Source organism: Rhinatrema bivittatum, chromosome 3, assembly GCF_901001135.1.
Source record: "Rhinatrema bivittatum chromosome 3, aRhiBiv1.1, whole genome shotgun sequence".
Lineage (NCBI taxonomy): Eukaryota > Metazoa > Chordata > Amphibia > Gymnophiona > Rhinatrematidae > Rhinatrema > Rhinatrema bivittatum.
The window spans coordinates 277,014,083-277,026,299 of NC_042617.1; the positions used below are offsets into that span (position 1 = coordinate 277,014,083).

Here is a 12,217-nt window from a genome sequence, read left to right on the forward strand (position 1 = left end):
GGGCCAAAGGAGAAAGAAATAACTTGCAAGAAAAGCTTCACATTCAAGAGAATGGGCAAAGTAGCAGTGTGGTCAGTAAAATTCTCTAGGGATTTTCATTACAGGCTTTAAAAGTTAATTTGTACAACAAAAAAAAAACAAACCAAAAAACACGTACACAAATACACCCCAGAAAACAAAACAAAACCTTCCACTCCCCAATTACCCTTACTACTTCAACAGCAAACCTTTTATCTTTTACTATAATTTAAACTTCATGCACTGTTTGTGGCCGAGTCCCAAAGCCCTGCACTAACAGTGAGATGAAGGATCTCAGTAATACACAGAAAAACTAAATTAAACAAAAGAAATCTTCTAAGCTATTACTCCATTGTTAGGCTCATGCTTTTTTTTTTTTTTTACAGAAACTAGCAAAATAAGAGAGTCCCTGGGCAGAATGATGTAACATATGGGAGCAAGGGGTGGGAAAGGCCTGGGATCAGTTAGTAATCTCCTGAGAGGATAATCATGCAAGGCAGCTACCAAGGGAAATCCAGAAGTTTGACTGCTCTAATGCAGGAAGTTTCTCACATGAAAAAAGTGCTAATGGACTAAAGAAGCATAATCTTCCTAGGGTACGAGGAGAGCCTGGATAATTGGACTCCCCTTGGGCATACCCATTCCGGTTCCAGATTAAATGATCACCAAGGATGTTCTTAACCAGCAGCTTTTTGCAGACTCTACTTTTATACTTAGCTCAATGGAAAACAGTTCTAGAGCCCCAAAACAAATGAAGTGAAAGGATTTTCTGTAGGGAAGAGAATCTAGGGTGTTAGATGACAGTTAACAAAAGCATCTGAAAAGGTCTGAGGTATACTATGGTTGGGAGCAGTGTATAGGATCAAGAGATCAAAGAACATTGCTTGCTTGAGGAGGCAGATATGTTATTCTAGGGTTTCACTCTGGAGATACCAATGGCTAACTCAGGATACTGGTGACAGATGGATCCAACGCCTTTCATGCCTTCCTGCTGCCAAGATGATGGGCACATCCCACTGCCTGGAATTGGGAGGAATCTTAACAAGATGGCACTCTTCTCATGCTACATCGCAAGTCATCCTAGCCCTGCCACCCCCCCATCCCCCCCCCCCAATACATAAAGTATTATATTGACTTCTGTTTACACTTAATAGCTTTCCCACTTCACATCTTCTGCCAAATTATCCCCAATCACCACACACACACAGTGGCTATCATTTAATCTATACAAAAAGAAAAAAACATTAACATGTAATCTTCTGCACTACTAGTATACACACAACTTGTAAAAATTAGTGGGGCATAGCTGTAATGCGCATGCCTTGAGATGCAACTGGGTAGGTTACCATGGGTGTGGTGGCATGGCTCATGGTAATTCCTGGCAGTGGCTGGGCCATTGAAACAGCCACTGGTGCCACAGACACCGCTACAGGAGCCATTGAAACAGGAGGGGCCATTCCTTGTGCAATGGTCTGAGCCAGGGCAGCAGAAAGTGGGGTGATCTCTGGATTCATCAAGGGTGCTGCACTGGCCTGGGGCGCAGCTGGGGCTCCGGTTGGAGCCACCAGTTCCTGCTGGGAAACAGGACGTGGCTGCAAGGCCTGGCTGCTTAGAGTGGTATGCGTTTGCGCAATAGTGTGGTTGTAGTTGGACACCGTGCCCACAGTGGGTGCTAATGTCTGCTCTGTAGCAGTGGCACTGGAACCCAGGCTCAGGACTTTCGCCTGGTTACGGAACTGAGCATTCTGCTCCAGCAGCACTTCGTTGGTGGCCACCAGATTTGAGACCTGCTTCTTTAGGTCCTCTACACGCTTGCGCAACATCCCATTCTCCTCCTCCAGCGCATGGTACTCCACAGAGCGCGGCGCTGCAACACTGTACTCATAGCTCTCGTAGCGCATCCCGTCCACTCGCCTCCTCTTCAGAACTGGGTCAAGCTCATCATAGCGCTCAGCCTCATACATCCCAGTGTAAGGGTCATAGCGATCAAATCTGACACCTTGGTTGATTATAGCCATATTTCTGGCATCATACTCATAACCATACTCATAATCTCTCTGCAGGTGGCGGAACTTGCACTTGGCACCTCTCTGGCAGTCACCCTTCAGGAAGTCCCGGCATATCGGGACCTCACTTTTGCTGTTGGGGAGGTCTGTGGGGTCAAGCCCTAAGCCCTCAGCTACTTTTTGGCGGAGGCGAGGGGGGAGCTCCCCTGACTTCTTGTAGTATTCCTCATCCTCCTTGCTGCCATGAATAAACCTGCAGTTCAGGCGCACACACTCTTTGTTCTGAAAGTCATGGCAGAAGATGAACTCATTCTTGCGCACACCCAGGTCAGATACCTCGGCCACTTCAGGGTGGCGGAATCGGCAACGTTTACCGCGCTTGCAGACATTGCGCAGGAAATCTCTGCAGATGTCCTCTGTGCTGGCTGCTGCTTCATCGCTGCTGCTGCTGTTTACATAGTTATCCCTGTCTGGCATTTTTCCCCCCACGCTCAATATCTGCGCAGCACCGGCAAAAGAAGCGCTCTGCGAACAGCTGTAAGAGAGAACATCAGTTACAGCTATTAAAACTTGCACCAGGACAAGGTGGTTATAAAGCTGCTGAAATGTTCTGGAGAGTCTCTACTGCTCCAGCACTCAACATTTAGGCACAATTCAGTTTGTCTCTGTCCTGCAGTATTTTAGCCCACATCTAGGTCCAAATTCTCCTCACTGCTTCTTGCAGGTGTTTTATTTTCTCTCTTACAACATCCCAGCCCTGCAAGTTACCAGACTTGGCCACTTTGCCAGCCACCTTATTTTTTTCACTGTTCAGTTGAAATGCTTGTTCTCAGACAGAATATGTTTAAAATGTCTATGTTATGTGTTTTACCTGTTCTATTTAGACTACACTTTTGTGGCACTTGGAGCATTTATTTATTTATTTTATATACCATCAATCTGTGGACAATCTAGACACTGCAAAATTAGGCATTTCTACTTGCCCCACAATCTTAATTTGAATTAAATTAGCCTAGTTAACTAGGTGGCCATCAGTCTATAACCTGCAAATAGTACAAAATTATTTGGGATGTGAGTTTTAACTTTCTGTGCCCTCCCCCACCATTACTTGTTCTGGGGTTTGGATTAAAGAGCCTATACTTCAAGAAATGTGTAGGGCAGAACTTCCCAAATCTGCCCTAGGGACCTCACAGCCAGTCAGTTTTCAGGACACCCACAATAAATATGTATATGATAAACTTGCATATACCAATTCTCTATGATGTGCAAATTTATCTCATGCATATTCATTGTGGATATCCTGAAAGCCCAATTGGCCGTGGGATCCCCAGGACAGGTTTGGGAAGCCCTGATGTAGGGACTCCAGGATGATGTTTTGAGGATCAAAAGAGAACTATTCGATGCCTGCTGATCGGAAGAGACCGGGAATCCCTGGAATTCTGGCGCCGGTGAGACAGGACCAGATTTGTGACGGGAGCATCTACAGAAAAATAACATTTAATGCAGCCTGACAGATCCCTGCTGCCCCTTTTTCCTGCATTGTGGCAATAGTTAAAACAAAAACAAAACAAAAAAACCTCCTCTGCTTCCAGCTATGCCTTCGCTTCCCCGCCGCTAAAGGCTTCTCTGTACGTGTCCCAGATTTTCATAAATGTCGACCCAGGTTGACAGCCCCGCTCTTCTCATTCACTATTTAAAAATCTCAAGACTCCTTCAACCGCCCTCTAAATTTCTCAGGTCAGTAACCGAGCAAAAAGGCCGGGAGGCTGCTACACCCCGCGGCCCTCTCTCTCCCTCCCTCCCCGCGGCCTGCACTGACCTTCCAGCCCCCGCGCTGCGCGCTGCCGGCGGCTGAGGAGGGAGGGCGGAGCGGGCGGTTAGACAAAGACGCTGCGGCGGAAAAGCAAACGGAGGAGCGGGCAGGGGCGCACGCACGCGCGCGTCCTTTTTTTTTTCAGCGGCGGCGGCAGCTGCGGACGCCGAGCGACGACACCGCAGGAACACAAATAAAGACCGCGCCGGATGGACACCTTAGCCCCTTATGCCAACTCTATGGTCCCTCGCTAGTGGGGGGGGGGGGGGGGGGGGGGGGGGGGCGGCGGCGGGCAGGACTTCCGCCGCCGCCCGGCCAATAAGTAGCCCAGACACACGTTCCTCTCGCGACTCCTGCCGTCGCTCACCAGATGCCCCGGATGTAGGAATTCCAATTCCGATGAATCCCCAGTCTCTTGAATTGTGGGAGCTGTAGTGCTGTTTCTGCTACTTTAAAGCAGCACCACATATTACGCAAGCGGTACGATGTGGGAACCTTTTCGTGGTCTCTGGTATTACAGTCACAAACAGGAAATTAATTAGCACAAATCTTCAGAGGCATAATCCTGTTAGTCTGGTGTACCAAAAAAAAAAAAAAATGACTGGAGTCGGGTGGCACCTTATAGCCTAACCAATTTATTGAAGGAGCTTAGGTACTACCCGACTCCTGAGTCATTTTTTAAATTAGCACAGGTATACCTTCGTACACAGAAATACCAGTATGTAGGCATGGATCATTAAGGTGGCATATAAAAAATTATAAATAAATAACAAATAAAGGGATTGAAAATTTGGAAACCTATGAACAGCAGCATCAATTGTCAGGGCTTTAACGCTGGCTATTGTCACTCTAAGCATCTTTCATACACATTCATAATTCAATCATCCAGGCAAGGGATCTTCAAGGAAAGATTCCGCTCTGGGGTGAAAAAATGGAGTATCCCTACTTGCACCCTTCACAGGGCAGTCCAGGGAATGTCAGGGATCCTAAGAATACAGACTAAAAGGCTGGATGCCGGTCTTGGTTCTATTAGGCTGTCCAAATCTTTTGATTCCTGCTTTCCTTTTTCAGCTGAAGAACTTGCTCCACTTTGAGCTTTGTCATTCAAAGTCAAAGGCTACTCAGATGTGTAGCACTTGATTCCTAGCAGGGCAAAAGACAACTTCTGCCAGTACTTATACTTCAGAGTCACACTAGTGGCGGCTCAAAACATTTCTCTATTCCATGAACAGGTAACTCCAGTCCTCAAGAACCAAACACAGCTCTGGTTGTCAGGATAGCCACAATGAAAATGCATGAAAAAGAATTGCATGCACTGCCTTCATTGTATGCAAATAGTTAGCATGCATACTCATTGTGGATATCCTGACAACCATGCCTGGTAGTGGCTCTTGAGGATCAGAATTAGCCACCTCTTATCTATACGATGACAGTATCCTCCATCCCAGCCCAAAGTAGACTCAGTGCTTTCCTGTTTCCCAACCCTTTCCTGGAGGCACACCTAACCCTTCAGGGTTTTCATCATATCGGTAATGAATATGCATGAGATAGAACATAAGAACATAAGAAGAACATAAGAACATGCCAATACTGGATCAGACCAAGGGTCCATCAAGCCCAGCATCCTGTTTCCAATAGTGGCCAATCCAGGCCATAAGAACCTGGCAAGTACCCAAAAACTAAGTCTATTCCAAGTTACTGTTGTTAGTAATAGCAACTTAATAGCAGGTAATGAACTTCTCCTCCAAAAAATTATCCAATCCTTTTTTAAACACAGCTACACTAACTGAACTAACCACATCCTCTGGCAACAAACTTCAGAGTTTAATTGTGCATTGAGTGAAAAAGAACTTTCTCTGATTAGTTTTAAATGTGCTATATGCTAACTTCATGGAGTGGCCCCTAGTCTTTAGATTATCCGAAAGAGTAAATAACCGATTCACATTTACCTGTTCAAGACCTCTCATGATTTTAAACACCTCTATCAAGGGGAGAAGAGAGTCGGCCTACCTGCCTTTGGATACTCCGAGGTGGTTTTCAATTTCTTTGAATTTATTGCAGGACTGAGTTTTTTCGACTTCCGGGGGTAGCTTGTCTGCCCCGACAGTAACAGCAGCCAATCAGCCACTGCCACGCTGAAAGGAGGAGCCGGAAGAGGTGGATATAAAGGCTCTCCTTCGGCGCGCAGCTGCCGACGGAGAGCCTTTATATTGGCAAATCCGGCTTTGACCGGCTTTGACCGGACTCGCCGACAGGCCCCAATAGATATCTCGGAAACTGGAGAATCAGGTAGGCTCAATTTCTCTCTCTAATCCCCCTAGGCGATAGTACTGATTGGTAGATTAACCGTCTGACTACCCTGAAACTAGATTCATTTCCTTTTTGGATATTTTCTCTTCTTAATGTGCCGCACACTAAGAGAAAAGCCAAAATCAGGCCAGCTCTTAGTGTTTCATCTGACTCGGTTCAGAGGTCAGTGGTGGAATGGTTAAAACCTCCCCAAGATAACCCCGTGGAGGGAGCCGCGATAGTTGAAGTTGTGGAGCAAAAACTTCAACTTATGGCTGAAGACATCTCGCTTAGTCCGGGGGCGCCTGAGAGTCTATCTCCACCTGGTGATAGAGGTGATATCCTCCAAGTTTCACCATGTACACCCCAGCAGAGGCAAGATCAAGAACTTCAGGAAAGTACTCATATATCAGAAATATCTTCAGAAACAGAAATATCTTCAGAAATAGAAGCAATTGGTATTCAACCATTTACACCCAATCAAGAGAGTACCCCAAAGACCATTAAGGGGACAGAACAAGGCATTAAACAGAAGGGAAATAAATTGGAAAAAAGAACTCAAAATGTCATCATAAAACCCGGGAACATCACAATGGAAACATTATGGACATATATTGCTAAATTGGATGGGTCTATAATGAAACTTGCTGATGTAGTACAGGAAACTAATGTAGTGGTTAAGAGAAATTCAGAAGTGTTAGAAACCCAAAAGAAACAAATTGTTAATATAGAAAAGCGTGTCACACAAATTGAAAGGGTTCAAAACATTCAAATTAAAGCAGAAGGAGAAATTAATAGAAAGATTGAATTTTTAGAAAATCATATTCGTGCTTGTAATTTGAGGGTTATGAACTTTCCTAAAATGGAAAAAATAAGTCCAACAGAATTATTTAGATCCTATGTGGTACAAATATTAGGGATACCAGAAAAATGTATACCAACTATAACGAAAGCTTTCTATTTGAATACAATGGCTAAAGGTAAAGAACCTGAGGGTTCAAAAGATGGAGTTGTAGATACATCAATGAATTTAACAGACTTCTTGATGAAATCGCAAGAAGATATAAATATTGATAAACAGGCTACATTATTGATTTCCTTTGCATTTATATCAGATAAGGAAAATGTGTTAAGAAATTTCTTTAGAAATAGACAGAAAAATTTCTATGGGCAAAAAATCTGGATTTATCCAGATTTTGTTAAATCTACACAACTAAGGAGAAAGGAATTCTTAACTTATAGGAAAAGGGTAATTGAGGGTGGGGGGGACAATTTTTGTTAAAATACCCATGTAAATGCTTTGTTAAGTATAAAGGTCATAATTATGTGTTTACAGTTCCTGAACATCTTGGGGAAAGAAAGCCTGGCAGAAGAAAGTAAATGAGGAGGGATATCTACTTTTTTCCTTTATAGTTTAATCTTATATTATGCTCCTTATATAAGTACTACTCCTAAGTTTCATATTTGTGTTAATACAGATAATGAAATAATATTAGATGCTAAGAGATTTGTTAAGTTGGAAATATTTTTTCCAACTTAACAAATTTTTTCCAACTTAACAAAATTCTGTATTATTTCTTGTTACACAATATGTTTTATGTAACTATCATTGGATAATGGATAAATAAAGAATTAAAAAAAAAAAACACCTCTATCATATCCCCCCTCAGCCGTCTCTTCTCCAAGCTGAAAAGTCCTAACCTCTTTAGTCTTTCCTCATAGGGGAGCTGTTCCATTCCCCTTATCATTTTGGTCGCCCTTCTCTGTACCTTCTCCATCGCAATTATATCTTTTTTGAGATGCGGCAACCAAAATTGTACACAGTATTCAAGCTGCGGTCTCACCATGGAGCGATACAGAGGCATTATGACATTTTCCGTTTTATTCACCATTCCCTTTCTAATAATTCCCAATATTCTGTTTGCTTTTTTGACTGCTGCAGCACACTGAACCGACAATTTCAATGTGTTATTCACTATCACGCCTAGATCTCTTTCTTGGGTGGTAGCACCTAATATGGAACCTAACATTGTGTAACTATAGCATGGGTTATTTTTCCCTATATGCATCACCTTGCACTTATCCACATTAAATTTCATCTGCCATTTCGATGTCCAGTTTTCCAGTCTCACAAGATCTTGTGATTTAACTACTCTGAACAATTTTGTATCATCTGCAAATTTGATTACCTCACTCGTATTTCTTTCCAGATCATTTATATATATATTGAAAAGTAGGGTCCCAATACAGATCCCTGAGGCACTCCACTGCCCACTGCCCACTCCCTTCCACTGAGAAAATTGTCCATTTTATCCCACTCTCTGTTTCCTGTCTTTTAGCCAGTTTGTAACCCATGAAAGAACATCGCCACCTATCCCATGACATTTTACTTTTCCTAGAAGTCTCTCATGAGGATCTTTGTCAAACGCCTTCTGAAAATCCAAGTACACTACATCTACCGGTTCACCTTTATCCACATGTTTATTAACTCCTTCAAAAAAGTGAAGCAGATATTGAGTTTGTGGCATAGTGTGGACCCTTAGTCGCAGTGGAGATGACTCCTCCCACAGGGAGGGGCCCCGTGGGAAACCACAGCGATAGGCTAAACTCATAGAGCAGACACTTGTAGGTGGAAAGCTTTATTGTACTGTTGTAGATAGATGGTATGAGGCAGGAAGGAAAGGCACTGAAGTCCGGCAAGGTGCCAATACGTTCAGACAGTCTCGGATGTAGAAGTCTCACTCAGATGTTCAAGGTAGATAGGAACCCGCGGTGCGGGATACACCAAGCCTGGTGGGTGGAGTTGGAGAACTAGATCATAGAGGAACTCACTAGAACATAGTGCAGGTGTCTTCCTGGCAATGTAGATGGTGGGACAGAAGGTCCGTGGTGCAGGATACACTGGACTGGTAGGCCCTCGAGGAGCGAGTACCTGATAGTACAGAAGATCCTGAAATAAAGAGAGAGACCCCCGAGGAGCGGTTGTCTAGTTAGTAGAAACCCCCAAAGGGTTGTTGGAAGCGAAAGGCCCCCGAGGACTGGGTGCCTAGAGCTTCGTCTGGAGTGAGCTTCCCCAGAGGGTAGCAAAGCATCTAAGCGAGCAGCTTAGAGCGGTCAGAGTAGCTAAACCGAAGTCCTTGCTAACTCAAAGTAGGTAGCATAACGGAGGCTTAAATATGCGGAGGTATTGACGTCATGCGGTGGGGACGCCCCCGAGGTTCCCGCCCTGACGTGTACATAAGCGAGGGCAACGTGCGCGCGCACGCCCTAGGAGGCCACGGGAATGAGCATGGCGGACTGGGCGCCCATGCTGAGTTTGGAGACGCCGAAGGTTTCGGCACCGGAGACAGCCATCTTGCCCAAGGAGGAGGAAAAGGGTAGAAAAGAGGTAAGACAGAGCGGTCGCAGCCGTCTGTGACCGACAGACACAACAGCAGATTTGTGAGGCAAGACTTGCCTTGGGTAAAGCCATGCTGACTTTGTTCCATTAAACCATGTCTTTCTATATGTTCTGTGATTTTGATGTTTAGAACACTTTCCACTATTTTTCCTGGCACTGAAGTCAGGCTAACCGGTCTGTAGTTTCCCGGATCGCCCCTGGAGCCGTTTTTAAATATTGGGGTTACATTAGCTATCCTCCAGTCCCTATCTTGCCCACACCCCCCTTCACATCTAACCCCCCTTCCTACAGATGCCCTACCTCACGGCCCCCACTCGCCCCACCCTCCTACAGGGTCCCTCTCTCTCCTGCACATCCAGGCTCTCACACTTACATACACATCCACCCTCACATTGGCTCCCTCTCTCCCATACACACACACACACACACACACACGTGCTTCCCATCTCTCACACATATACACTCCTTTACAATCTCCTCACATAGGCTCCCTCTCTCTAGCAAAATTATACTTTCTACAAAATCTAAGTACAGTGTTCTTGTGACCGTGGAGAAGCACCTTAAGCGTGTTTGGCGCATAACACCCCCCACCCCCTCACACATACTCTCGCATCCCCCAGGCTTGCAGTCACACCCACAGACAGACTCCTTCTCCTTGGGGCCTGCTACATCTTCGTCGTGAGCGGGGCAGCCGTCACTCTCAGCATGCTGGAACCTGCCAAATTCTGCGCAGCAGGGGAATTCTGCGTTCCACCATAGCGCAGAATTCCCCTAGGACTTAATAAGTCACCTAAGAGCTACTTGATTCCCTCAGCTTGCTCACATCAGCCAATGGCATTACATTGACCACCATCACTCCAGCTGCCTTCAACGAAGCTGGAGGCCAGGATTTGTGGAGTACTGGACAGTTGGCTCTGACCCTCACCCTAGACCTGGAACCTTTGATTTTCCACTAGGACGTGTACCTGTTTCAGCTGCCCTGGCTCATAACTCCCCTCCTAACCTATCAGGCTTGTGGCTATAGTGCAAAAGAACCAACCCTGGAGACTCCAAATCCACACTCTGCAAGAGACAACTTTGAAAAGAGAGAGGGAACGAGGTATTGCAACAGTGGACCAGTGAATATCGACAGGAGTGTGAAACAAGTGAGATGCATGTAGGTTTGCACCCAAGGTAATATTATCAGATCCATTGCCCCACAGCGTAAGACCTACACAACAGATCAAGTTTAGGTCAGACGCAGCAATGAAAGAGCTGGACACTGGAAGCAGGGTCTTAAGGCCATGATGCTCAAGGCAATATGAACACTTTCTTTTTCTGGGCTTCCATATACTCCAGAGCAGTGGTTCTCAACCTTTTTTCGGCCGGGACACACCTGACAGATGGTTCTCATATGCGTGACACACTGAACATGTGACCGTCAAGGGGCAAAATGTAAATATACATTCTGCATCCTCAGGAATCCCCTCCACCCCCAAAAATGGGTGCAAAGCAGATCTAGGGCATTACCCTGTACAACTCGCCATACAAAAAAATATATTCTGGTTCTGATGACATCTCAGTAAAAGCAAAACAAACTCTCTTTACTGGCAGGCACAATACCCCTCCTTATGAAAAGACAGTAATTTACCACTACAAATATTTAACCAGGCCCTAAACACTAATACACCTCCTATTAGGAAAACAGAGTAAGCCAAGCTGCTATAGATAGATACCTACTTAGAAATAATTGTAAAACTATACTAATAAATGTTACAAAACAACTGATGAACAGAATAACATCCAACAATTAAAAACTCATAAAAATTATTAAAAATTGTCCAAATATCAATAAAATATTTCAAAACAGCAGACACATCACATAATACCCAATAATTAAAATGGCAGTCAATCAAGAAAAATAAACTTAAAAAGCCGCCTTTACTTACCCTCTCCAGCAACTCTCCTACTCCTTTCCCTTGCAGACCAATAGCACTCACCAGAAGCAGCAGTGGCTGCTGAAGCTCTGTCCTCACAGTCCTCTTCCTTAGGGCCCACAACCAGTCACAACCAGTCTCTGTCTCACACAGACCAGTATCTCCCTAACTAGTATCTCTTCCTCACACTCACACCAGTCACCTCACTGACCAGTCTGTCTCTCTCTCTCTCACACACACACACACCAGTCATCTTCCTGACCAGTCTGTCTCTCTCTCTCTCACACACACACACACACACACCAGTCATCTTCCTGACCAGTCTGTCTCTCTCTCATAGAAACACACCACCTCTGACCAGTCTCTCTCTCAATCACATACAAATGTTCTTGCTCCCATTCTACCACAACCCACAAAGCTGCCACTCACGCACCCAGGCACCAATTCTACCTCACACACAAAAAACTGCCACTCACGCACCCAGGCACCCATTCTACCACACACACAAAAAGCTGCCACTCATGCACCCTGGCACCCATTCTACCACAACCCACAAAGCACTGCCACTCACGCACCCTGGCACCCATTCTACCACAACCCACAAAGCTGCCACTCATGCACCCATTGTACCACACACACACAAGCTCTCACTCATGCACCCAGGCACCCATTCTACCATACACACACACAAAGCTGCCACTCAGGCACCCATTCTACCACACACACACACACACAAAGCTGCACTCACACCCCCATTCTACCACACACACACACA

The 12,217-nt window shown here is 45.2% G+C and overlaps 1 protein-coding gene across 1 annotated transcript; it reads right to left on the reverse strand.

Moving 5' to 3' along the window:
• Window positions 1-315: 315 nt before the first annotated feature.
• ZC3H10 (zinc finger CCCH-type containing 10) lies at window positions 316-4,072 on the reverse strand. Its single transcript, XM_029594736.1, has 2 exons — window positions 3,844-4,072; window positions 316-2,559 (listed from the first exon to the last, which is right to left on the reverse strand). The coding sequence occupies exon 2, from the start codon at window positions 2,499-2,501 to the stop codon at window positions 1,311-1,313; it is 1,191 nt and encodes a 396-aa protein (XP_029450596.1). The 5' UTR covers window positions 2,502-2,559; window positions 3,844-4,072; the 3' UTR covers window positions 316-1,310.
• Between the last annotated feature and the right edge of the window lie 8,145 nt (window positions 4,073-12,217).